This window comes from Typopeltis vanoorti, chromosome 12 (assembly GCF_054136105.1).
Source record: "Typopeltis vanoorti isolate ZY-2024b chromosome 12, IOZ_Tvanoo_1.0, whole genome shotgun sequence".
Lineage (NCBI taxonomy): Eukaryota > Metazoa > Arthropoda > Arachnida > Uropygi > Thelyphonidae > Typopeltis > Typopeltis vanoorti.
Window position 1 is genome coordinate 82613837 of NC_143560.1, and position 13227 is coordinate 82627063.

General features: G+C 34.4%; 1 protein-coding gene across 3 annotated transcripts in view; it reads left to right on the forward strand.

Moving 5' to 3' along the window:
* Positions 1-13227, forward strand: part of LOC150100942 (enoyl-CoA delta isomerase 2-like) — a 172516-nt gene that overhangs the window by 93003 nt on the left and 66286 nt on the right. For all 3 annotated transcript variants that reach the window (XM_090401279.1, XM_090401280.1, XM_090401281.1), the window contains one exon: positions 615-711. In XM_090401279.1, the coding sequence (XP_090257405.1) occupies positions 615-711 (97 nt within the window). The remainder of the gene's footprint in view (positions 1-614; positions 712-13227) is intronic.

Below are 13227 nucleotides of genomic sequence, written 5' to 3' on the forward strand. Positions count from 1 at the left end.
ATATACATATGGAAATGGCTTAATTTTTACTTACTAATCAACTAATCCAATACATGACTAGCTTCCAGTAGCTCCTCATAGTATTTTTCACTGTTTCAGTCTGATAACTGCAGTATTTATTTTAATCTTTAAGTGGTGTTTATAAACAAACAATACAGTAGTTACTCTATCACTTTCTTCACATTTTCTGTTGTTTGCATAACCCCATAAGTGACAGTTATCACATGCAATCAGTTTCCTATCCAAATTTTAATTCTTCAGAATCAGCTGCTTCCATTTATTTCTTCGATTTCCTGTCCATGATAGCAAAATAAAAATTGACTCTAACCCTAAATAATACAATACCACCTTAAACTATTTACAGCCCAAACTAACTTAACCCATTCTTCTAGGAGTGGTAATTAAAAAAATTGAACTTTTTTTTTATGTAATGATACAAAAAATCAGAGCTCAGAGTACTTCCTGCTGATTGCACACACATACACATCTGCATTTGATAAGTCCAAGTTACATTAATTTTTCCTCTGTTTTTTTTTTTTCAAGTTAATATAAATAAAAGAAATAGGTGTAGTCTATACATGTAATTGCTAATGTAGTTGAATTTTATTAAATAGGAGCAGGAGATTATTATTCTAGTGGAAATGACCTTAGCAACTTCCAAGTGACAGGTGATGTGGCTGTTATGGCAAAGAATGCTGCTGAAACATTACAGTAAGTGGTCCTGCATAATCACAAATAGGCATTTATATTTTGCATTTGCTCTGTAAATGAACAAACTGTTTCAGTGTTTTGATGAAATCCTATTTTCTTATGAATAGATGTCATTCATCATATTATAATGATTAAAATTAATATAAATATAGAATGGTTTTAATATTGGTAATTTCAAACTAAAATCAGTTTATTAAGTAAAGCCCAAGTCTTTTTTTTATTGCCACTGTTAATATAAATTCATTTATCATTCATAAAAGTGATAGAAATATCTTGATTATTTGATATCCTTATGATTTTGTGATGCCAGTTATAAGCCATTTGTATTTGTTAAAACAGGCAGAAATAGCTTGCTCTTCCTATAACATGGGCACTGAAAAATTTTACTGTTTTTTAGGTTAGTGGAAAGTCAAACAGAACTTAAGTTCAAGATTGTTATTGTTACATCTGAATTTTTTGCTATGATATAAACATTGAAAGGAAGTAAGCAAAATACACACTTATTTAAAAATATTTTTCTTTTTTCTCATATGTTTAAATTATGCATGTATTTTGTCAAGTAAATCAGGATTAGAATAGTTCATTCAGAATTCAATAGTTCTCACTCACTAGGATGATTCAACATTAAATCCTGTCTAGGATATGAGAGTTGAATGCAAATACTAAGTCTCATAGAGATGGCAGTTTTTTTATCCTATTTAGATTGGGGAAGGGATTACTCCTGCAAACTATCCAGAGAATTCACAGATGTACACACTTACCTCAATAGCCTTAGCTAGTTCTGCTTGATATATAAATCCAACCCAAACCATTCATGATTCCTTACCTTTGAAAGTATCACTAACCAAAGTTATTTACCATTGTTCTAATTGATTGAGTTTATTTAACAGAAGAGGAAGAATTAATGAAGCTTATAAGTTAGATGGCGGGAGTTTGTTGACCCTCTAATAGTTTGACTGAACTAAGCTTTAGAGAGCGTAATAAAAAAGATAGTGAAAAAGAAGTCAAGCCAAACTGAAGCTTAAAGATAAAATTTTTACTACTTCTAACTTAAAGTTTCAGCTTGTTGCATTTACAATACTTCAAAGCAGGCAATGTCCTTCATTGTTTTGGTCTGCCAGTTGGTCTTTTTGGTTCCCAGTTTCTTGCAAATTAAACTATTCTTTTTGAATCCATTCTGTTAATATGCTTATTCCATTCTTTTGTATCCATTAATTTATGGGTTGTAACTGACATTCTTAATAAATCTTTTCATCTTTTATTCTATCAAATTAACTATTTTTCTTAACATTATATTTCACATATTGTATTTTTGATGCTTCTATTCTTGTTTCAGTATATAAGTTAATATTAGTCAAGCTACTGATGTATAGATTCCTACTTTTATTTCTTTTGTTAGATTTTTATTTTGCTGTATAGTTGAATTTAAACATACTGATAGTTTGTGATTGTCTGTGGAAATACTAGTGGTGGTAGCCAGTAGATGGCATTGGTGTAGTTGCTGTTAGTTGTAGTTGGTGGATTGAGTGGTGGAGACAGAGCTGTAGAGTAGGTGTCCTCCCTTGATGAGTGTCCTTGGACTCCCTGGAGGTGTCACATAATAATAATAATAATTTCTTTTTCTTAAATTATTATTTCATTCATAATTATGTTAAAAATAAACACTAGGTTTTAAAAAATCATTACCTCTTTCTTTATAGGGATTTTCTGCATATTTGTTGCAATAACTTGTTATTCATGCATTGTGTGTGTGTGTGTGTGTGTGTGTGTGTGTGTGTGTGTGTGTGTGTGTGTGTGTGTGTGTGTGTGTGTCTTTATTGTTTCAATAATTTGTGCTGATATATTTCTTGATGCTAGTACTTTCAGGATATCCTGCAATCTGATGCCATCAAAAGCCTGCTCTGAGTCAAGCAAACACATCAATATTAGTTAATATTTTATTGCTTTTTTCTCTTATTGGCTTTACAACAAATATAGCATCAATATCTGTTTTTCCTTAACAGAATCTTTGTTATTCTTTTTTATAATCAGCCCTTAATTTTAATTCTTCTTTGCTAATTTTTGGACATTTCTTGTTAAGGCTTAAATAGGTTAAATTCATGTTGAAGGTTAAATTGAGAGTATTTGTCATCAAAAGTTTCAAATTTTCATTAAAAAAAAGAAATTATTTGCATTTTTACAAATCAAGGTGATTTTGACCATACATATTCCACTACACATTTCAATGAAATGCACAAAAAAAAAAAAAAAAATCAGACTTATGGATTCAGCCTAGTGCCTGCAGAGTAGAGAAGGGAAATGAGAGTGAAAAATAAGAAATCAAAAAGCACAGACCTTGAACATTAAAAATGACATTGGACAATCTGAAAATAAGCTGTGATTGATTTTAATTAAAACTGTCTAAAATTTAGAAAATTCTATGTTCTGCCAAATAAAAATGGCCGATGATTAAGAGGAATGCCTGGAAAAAATCTTTTAAAAAAAAATTTCTTCCATGTGAAGGATATAGTAACAAAATAGCTTACTTTCATTTTATACAAAATTATGTGGCTTCAATTTAGTTTCTTATTTGATGATGCATGGAATGACCCTCATCTTTTTCATTTCATATTTGATTCTGTTTCCATAAACATAATGAAGAAATTTTGAATGTGAACTTTGTAATTTTATTATTGAGTTTGCCTTTCATTAGGGATCTTCATTTTGGACATTTATTTATTGACAGAAGTATCAATGCAATTCAGATCTTCAACTCATGTGAAAATGCTATCAGTGTATGAAATCAGTGATCAATAAATTCCTTATTTAATTATGGATAATCAGCTTTAAGTTTCAATCAGTTTTAATCTATATTACCTTTGCAATCTGTGCTATTCAACTGGTAACTATCCTGCAGCATAGAAACAACTCCTACATCCAGCATCCAAAGAATGGTAAGAAACATCAGCCAACAGCTACTGCCCAATTACTCTCACTTCTGTTCTTTCAAAAAAACTACGGAGCAGGTCATCAACAGCCAACTTCTACACCATCTGAACACCACTAGCTATTAGTGACCAGCAATATGGATTCCATCTCTCTTGATCCACAGTTGGTCTTTTAGCCTTCACCACCCACTTCTGGATTCAAGCTATGGAAAAAATGGAAGAAACCTAAATGATTGCTTTTGACTTCTCTAAAGCATTTGATTGTCAAACCACCTCCTGTGATCTGCCTTCCATTCTCTGCAACCTTGATTGTCAACTTTTTCACTGGTCACTCACTATGAGTTATGGCGGATGGTTTCTTCTCCTCAGATTTTCCCACCAGTGCATTGTTGACTTCAAATTCTGTCCATAGTGCTGGTGCCAGTAAACTCCATTCTTCCTTTTCATTTGACACATGTTGTAGTGCTCAAGTTATTAAAAACTTCAAGATCTTTTATAACCAATGTCCTTAACCTCTTATCTACTTGCTATTTTTCAGCGAGGTTGAGTACAACTAATGTTCCCTCTAAGCTGTGAGCATGTGCACGTGCACACATGTTACAACTAGCGCACAAAGCAAAAAATATGCACACACTAGATTTTCAAGATGAAATTAAAAATTATTATGAATGTTTAACAAGGTGAGAATTAGTAATGGGAATATTTTATTATGTATGTTTAGAGTTATTTGCAAAGTTAGAAAATTTAATTAAATGCAATCAGTCACTAGTGTTATCTTATTTTTTACTTTATTTCTTACTTCTAATCAGATCAATATTAAATACATGTAAAATATTTATGTTAGCTCTGTGATTGATGTTACACAACTTACTTGGTGATGGTAATAATACACACACTTAGAATCCTATCAAGTACAGTCGGTATCGTGTTGCCTCACATGCACGAAGTTCCCGGATCGAGTCCTACCCAAGGCTTGTGAATCGTGATTTCCGACTGTTTACTGGGGAGGCTGCTGCCATGTGTGGGAACACGGTGGGGAGTTGGGGTGACCTGACTGACAGCCCTTTGACACCAGAAAGTGAACTAAAATCTTTTAACTTTTTTGCTTAAATGATCAGTATGGTGACTCATATGGGTGCGCACATACTTTTCAAAAGAAGACAAATTTTGCACACATGCAAATTTCTGTGCACACTCACAGCAAAAAATTGAGAACGTTTGAGAAAATTGGGAACGTTGAGTACATTATAGATTCTAATGCCACCAAAACTCAGTCCTGTCTAATCTCTCTCTCTCTCTCTCACACACAAAATAATTGTGCATCTCTTTACCTAACTTTTGGTAATAAGCAAATGTCCAAACAATCATATTGCTCTTCTTGGGCTGACCTATACCTCTGACTTTCCTGGCACATGGCACAAACACATCTCAGCCATAGCTTCTGCAACAAACAAAAAACTTAATGTAACTCAAAGTATTACTTCTCACATGTACAGCTGTTAACTTTGTACAAATCCCAAAGAATTTACACTCAAGTACCAAATTTTGTTGAACCAGTTTCTCTGCCTTATCTTTCATTCCATCTATATCTGTTTTTTAGAACTACCACCCCCATCTGTCTTCCACAAAGACTATATATAACCTTCATATGTTCAAAAGATGTCAATATTCCTTCTTTTTTCTTACCCACGCATGGCATTGATATTATTATATTATTAAGAGAAAAGTCCAGGGAGCCAGGGATTCATCAAGGGAGGCCACATATTGCCTGCACTAGCTATACCTGTTTTTGAATTTATTCATACTATCTGCACTCACCACCTCCAAATGTTGGTAAGTGCAGTTAGTGTGATTGGCAATCCATTCCAATCACACACCATTCTGAGAGAAAAATCTAGCCCCCAACCCCCTTCACGACAGCATTCATTCTCAACTTCCAAGGATGCCCTTGTATCCTTTCTCTACCCTCCAAAAAATGAAAAATTCTATCTACTAATATCCTGTACGATCTTTTCAAAAGTTTGTAAGTTTCAATCATATTACCTCTCTTTCTCCTATTTTCTAGCATCTGTAGTCCACAAATTATCAATTTGTCTTCATCATTATCAAATTCCTGGTATGTATTCCTCAGGGGATGTACAGAATAATTATGATAGTACTACATTAAAAAGTTACTCCATTACTAACTTTTGATCAACAATTTTCCTCAAATTAATCTGTTATCTGTCAAGATTCTAATATTATCAAATGTTATATTTCTGTCTTTTAAGGCACTTTTTTACTGTATCAATCCATCTACATATTGGTTTTCCTCTGGGTCTTTTTATTGCCAACCATGCCACCTGAGATTAAGTGTACTAACACATTCATGAATGCTAATAATGGCAGTTTCTTTCTTAATATCCTCATTTCTAATGTGATCTGCCATTAATGCCATCTGTTTACTGTACTAATCTTTCTCAGAAGTTTCCAGTCCTTGATCAAGTGTTATTTCTAACCCAGCTCTCAGATCCCTAAGTTAAAATTGGTTTAAACACTGTCTTATATAGCTAATTTAGTGTTTTGATTAATTTCTTTCTTATTCCGTATAAATTTATTCAGCTAACTTCCTACCATACCAGCTTTTACTAATTCTGTTGTCTATTTCCATATTTAATTTACCATCTTCACTAAAAACTGTGTCTATATAGCTGAAATGTTTTACTTGTTCTATAGGTTCACCAATCATATTACAGTTAATGTTTACAATATTTCTTTCTTATTCCGTATAAATTTATTCAGCTAACTTCCTACCATACCAGCTTTTACTAATTCTGTTGTCTATTTCCATATTTAATTTACCATCTTCACTAAAAACTGTGTCTATATAGCTGAAATGTTTTACTTGTTCTATAGGTTCACCAATCATATTACAGTTAATGTTTACAATATTTCTGTCTATATAGATTGTCTTTTTATTCCTGATTTTCATACCAAATTTATTACAACAGTCATTCAATTTAGTCAGGGAATCTTGCAGACTTATACTGGATTTATTCATAAGTATAACATCATCTTCATAAAGTAAAGAGCTAAGTTTAACACCACCAATTTTGATATCAGATTTCATATCACTTTCCTTCATAATGTGATCCATAAAGATAATGAATAACAATGTAGATAATGTGCAACCTTGTTGCACACCTGATTTTACCTGAAACCATCTTCTTGTACCTCTTTCAATTTTAACTGATGATGTACAGCTTAAATAGAGACTATGTATTGCTTGATATAATGTTCCATTTACACCATATAATGTAGTGTTTTGAAAAGGTTTCCTCTTGGCATCTTGTCATATACCTTTTCCTGATCTACAAAACTTAAAGAAAAATCCTTGTTATATTCCCAAGATTTCTCAACTATTTGTCTTAAAGTGAAAACCTGATACTGAAAACCTCTATTTTGCCTGAATTTAGCTTGTTCTTCTCCAAACTTCCCTTCCACAATTTTTCTTCGCTGTTTCTCAGGTATACTTGTATAAATCTTACCAGGAACACTCAGTAGAGAATTACCTCTTTAGTTCTTGCATTTAGTTTTATTTCCCTTCTTATAGATGGGTACTACGAGAGCTCTGCTCCAATTATCTGGAATTCATTCCTCTGACCAGGCTTTCTGAATTATGCAGTGCAGCTGCTGTAAAATGTTTATACCTCCATATTTGAGCATTTCTCATCTACTTCAGCTGCCTTTCCACATTTGATGTTTTTGATGGCTTTTTCTACTTCAAGTATGATTATGCATTCCTGTTAGGATTTTATACCATCATGCTGACACTGCTTGTTTCATTTAGCACTTTTTCAAAGTAATTACACCAGACAGTTAGAATATCTTTATATTCAGTTTTCTGGTCATCTTTATCATTTCTTATTCCTTTTACAGTACTTTTTCCTCCATTTCTAAGGTTTTTCAATAGTCTCCAGAATATTTTGCTACCTTCCTGATATTTATTTTCTATGTTCTTATCAAAGTTTTCCCATGACTTTTGTTTAGCTAGTTTTACACAATGCTTCATTGTCTTACATTTTTCTCTATATTCTCTAAGAGCATAAGCTGACTTACTTGCCAGGAACTTTCCATATGTTTTATTTTCCTTGACTGTCCTTCTACCATGGAATTCTGATTTTTCTATCTTTAGAGACAACCTTACCACATGCCTCTCTGGCTGAATCAATCAATTTTTTCTTCAGGATTTGCCATTGAATCTCCAAGGTTTGGTTCCTGTTTTCGAATTGTTTCATTTTTTCTTCAATGATGTTTGTGTATTTCAGTCTACAGTTCACTTCTGAAAGCTGCTGAACCTTGATTCATTTTAAAGCTTTCTTATACACTCTGCTTTTCAGTGTGAAATTCAATTTTATTCTGCTCAAAACTAAAATCATTACTTCTTATTTCAAATCCTCTGTATACTGTTGTGTCCTGAACCACGGGAAAACATCTATATCAATAATAATGATTTATTATTGTTATAGCTTGTTATTTATATTGTTATTTATTATGGCTACCCCTTCTTTTCATCGATTGTCATTGCCTGAATATAACATTTTGTATTTATTGCTCAGAAAAATCTTACCAGTTTTTGTCTTCTTTTTGTTTCAGTCACCCCTATTATGTCAATCTGGTACTTATCTAATTCTTCAGCTAGCTCCATTTCTTTGCCATTCAGGCTTCTAATGTTGATAGTACCAATCTTGAACTCTGGTGATATTGAGTTGGGGTGTGTTTTAAGATTTGTTCCAGTAGCTGACTTTTTGCTGTTTGCCCTGGTTCCCTGGCAAAAACAACTGGGACCCTTGTTTAACCAGGCGACGTCCCAGCCAGCATGAAATTCTATCATGTTGTACCATCATTTTGTATTTTTGGTTTAAGCCAATAAGAATACAATTTGGTCGGCTGAATGCCAAATTGCCAGCCCATCCTCGCTCATATAGTATCCAGGTAGATACCTAACAGAGGATAATTGCAATGCTAAAACACGCCTTGACATGTAAAGATAAAGTAATTTTGCCACTTTACAAGGCCTTGATACAACCTCACTCGGACTACTGTGAACAGGTCTGGTTTACTTGATGATGATGATATGGGGAGAGCATGCAAAGAAATGTTAAAGTTGATATTGGGAGTGTGGGATACATCTTATGAAGACAAATCAGTTGAAAAGAGGGAGTAGCTATAGTATTCAACACTAAACATGAGGCTAATTTTCTTGAATGGCAGGCGGTCTCAAGTAGAGTGTGGGCAAATATCAGGATGGAGAACTGGACAATGAGACATTTGTGCCTATGGTCCCACAGAAGGTTCTACTAAGGTAGAAGTGGAGGAATTTTTTGAGGCTTTAGAGCAACTGACACAATGAAAAAGGGATGCTTAAGGGTCAAAGCTATATAACTGAGAGGAAACCTTCACATAGCCTTCAAAGGAATGCGGAGACCTGACCTGGGCTTCTAATGTCCAATCCTCACCTTCTCGTGGCACCCTGTTAGGTATCAACCTGGATACTGAACGGACGAGGATGGACTGGCAATTTGGGATTTAGCCGACCAAATTGTATTCTTATTGGTTAAACCAAAATAAAAAATGATGGTACAACATGACAGAATTTTATGCCGGCTGAGGCATCGCCCGGTTAAACAAGGCCCCCGTTGTTTTCGCCAGGGAACCAGGGCGAACATCGAAAATTCAGCTACTGAAACAAATCTGAAAACAAACCCCAACTCAACATCACCAGAGTTAAAGATCGGTACTATCAACGTAAGAAGCCTGAATGGCAAAGAAATGGAGCTAGCTGAGGAATTAGATAAGTACCAGATCGACATAATAGGGGTGACTGAAACAAAAAAAGACCAAAACTGGTGAGATCTTTCTGAGCAATAAATACAAAATGTTATATTCAGGCAATGACAATCAAGGAAAAGAAGGAGTAGCCACAGTATTCAACACTAAATACGGGGCTAATCTTCTTGAATTGCAGGCAGTCTCGAGTAGAGTGATGTTGACAAATATGAGAATGGGGAACTGGACAATGAGATTTATTTGGGCCTATGGTCCCACAGAAGGTCCTACTAAGGTAGAAGTGGTGGAATTTTTTGAGGCTTTAGAGAAAGCAACTGTCACAATGAAAAAGGAAAAGTGGTCCCTGTTGGGGATCTAAATTGCTAGCCCATCCTTGTTCATATAGTATCCAGGTAGATACCTAACAGAGGATAATTGCAATGCTAAAACACGCCTTGACATGTAAAGATGAAGTAATTTTGCCACTTTACAAGGCCTTGATACAGCCTCACTTGGACTACTGTGAACAGGTCGATTTTTTCCCCAAAAAATTGACCTGTTCACATTTTCCAAATTTTCCCCAAATATTTTTTGGGGAAAATTTGGAAAACTTATTGCTTTTCTGCTCAATACGTTCCAAACAAAATAAAAATGTGCATAAATTCACATGGAGAGAAGAGGCAAGGAATAAGAAAAATCTCATTGACTATGTTATTGTTGATAGTGATGTTTTTTCCATGGCGCAGGACACCAGAGTGTACAGAGGATTTGAAATTGGAAGTGATCGCCATTTAGTCTTGAGCAGGATAAAATTGAATTTCATGTTGAAAAGAAGAACATATAAGAAAGTTTTAAAGGAATAAAAGTTGAGCAGCTCTCAGATGTGAACTGTAGACTGAAATACACAAATATTATTCAAGAAAAAAAATGAAAGTTTGAGAGCAGGAACCAAACCTTGGAGATTCAGTGGTAAGCCCTGAAGAAAACTCCGATTGATTCAGCCAGAAGCATGTAGTGAAGTTGTGTGCAAGGATAGAAAAATCAGAACTCCATGGTGGACACAGGAATTTAAAGAGGCAGTGAAGGAAAAGAAGAAAGCATATCAAAAGTTTCTGGTAAATAAGTCAGCTTGTGCTCTCTTAGAGAATACAGAGACAAATGTAAGAAAGCCAAACACTGTTTAAAACTGCCTAAACAAAAGTCATGGGAGGACTTTCGCAAGAACATAGAAAATAAATATCAAAAAGGTGGCAAGATATTCTGGATGTTGTTGAAGAAGCTCAGAAATGGAGGAAATAGGAAGAAGCTCAGAAATGGAGGAAAGAGGAAGAAGCTCAGAAATGGAGGAAAGAATGCTGTAAAAGGAATAAGAGATGCTAAAGGTGAAATGAAAACAGGAGAAAAAGATATCCTTGGTGTATGGAGTAATTACTTTGAAAAACAGCTAAATAAAACAAGCAGTGATGACAGCACAGTGATAAAAAAAACACTGACCAGGCATGCAGTCAGGAATACATATCCATTCTTGAAGTAGAAAAAGCCATCAAAAACCTGAAATGTGGAAAGGCAGCAGGACTAGATGATATTCGACCAGAAATGCTGAAGTATGGAGGTATAAAAGTCATACAGTGGCTGCACTGTATAGTTCAGAAAGCCTGGACAGAGGGACGAATTCCCGATGATTGGAGTAGAGCTCTCATAGTACCCATATATAAAAAGGGATATAAAACTGAATGTGAGAATTACAGAGGCATTTCATTGCTGAGTGTTCCTGGTAAGATATATGCAAGTATACTTGAGAAACAGTTGAGAAGAATTGTGGAAGAAAAGCTTGGTGACGAACAAGCTGAATTCAGGCCAAATAGAGGCTGTCAGGATCAGATCTTCACTTTACGACAAATGGTCGAGAAAGCATGGGAATATAACAGATCTGTATTTAAGTTTTGTCGATTTGGAAAAGGCATATGACAAGGTGCCAAGAGAGAAGTTATTCAATACACTACAGTTATATGGTGTCAATGGGACATTATATCAAGCAGTACTTAGTCTTTATTTGAGTTGTAAGTCAGCAGTTAGAATTGAAGGTTTAATGTTAAATCTGGTGTCAGACAATGATGTAGATTATCTCCTCTGTTATTCATTATCTATATGGATCACATTATGAAGGAAAGTGGTATTAAACCTTATGCCAAATTTGGAGATTCTAATGTCAGCTCTTTGCTTTATGCAGACGATGTTGTACTTCTGAATAAATCTGCTACAAGTCTGCGAGATTCTCTGACTAAATTGAATAACTGCTGTAATAGATATGGTATGAAGGTCAGCAATGACAATGAAAATAGGCAGAAGCAATGAAAATATCAACTGCATTGTGAATGGAGAATCTATAGAACAAGTGAAACATTTCAGTTACTTAGGTGTGATTTTTAGTGAAGATGGTTAAAATATGTAAATAGACAACAGAATCTACTAAGCTAGTATGGTAGGAAGTGAACTGAATAAATTTATAGCATATAAGAGAGAAATTAGTCTGAACACTAAATTAGGTGTATACAAGACAGTGTTCAAACCAATTTTAACTTATGGATCTGAGAGCTGTGTCAGGAGTAAAACACTTGACGAAAGACTGGCGACTACAGATATGAGAGTCCTGAGAAAGATTAGGGACATGAATAGATGGCATCAATGGCAATATCATATTAAAAACGAGGATATTAGGCTAGACATCGTCAGCATCCAGGATTGCATTAGCAGAGCTAATCTCAGGTGGTATGGTCACTTAAACAGAATGGGCAAAGAAAGGTTAGCAAAACAAGTGTTCTCTGCCAGGTTGGCAGGAAAAAGACCTAGATGAAGACCAAGATATAGGTGGATTGATATGGTAAAAAGTACCTTAGAAGATAGAAATATAAGATCTGAAAATGTTGGATTTTGACAGGTAACAGACTGATTTGGAGTAAAATTGTAGATAGGAAGTTAGTAATGATGTAAATTTTCCATGTATTACTATTATATCATGTACACCCCTTGAGGGTATATGGCAGGAATTTGATGATGAATTATCCTCTGAGTTGTATTTGCAATATTTGGTGTATAGCCCTTGAACTTTAACTTCCTATATGTACTAAAATCCCCAAGATTCCTAGAATGATCAGTTTCTTTTAGCATAATCCCATCAATATAATATCACATTGGATATCTCATCATACCAGAGTGCATGACTTTAAATTTTACTAACATTTTCACATGTCCACAATTCCAGCCCATTCAATTCATTCTGCAAGTAATGCATATTACTCTCATTCTTGAATGAACACTCTACACCATATGCAGCATATAGGGCAGATTGAGAAACCTAGTGATGGTAGCATTACACTTACAATAGTCCATTAAGCTGTTGACTAGGAGGATTATGATTGGAATATCATAAGCAAGGGAATATAATTGTAATCAGTATCAGGGAATGCCATTTTGACAAAAACAGAATGGTGGTGTCAGACTGAATAAGAATTCTTGGAAGTAATACATCTTCCTCCCAAATTTCCCTTAATTCACCCCCAAATGTAGACATTTTTTTCAAATTTCCAAATCTAGGTATTCATGATATATTGAATATACACAATAAGTATACATCTTAATATGTATACATAATATGGCAGCTTTGTATCATAGTAACAAGCTGTTATCTTGCTTTCTATGTATAAACAGTCTCTGTCCTCATCTCTCATGTCAACATATGGCCACACATGCTGCACTGATGTGCTATAGGAGTTTTGCAACC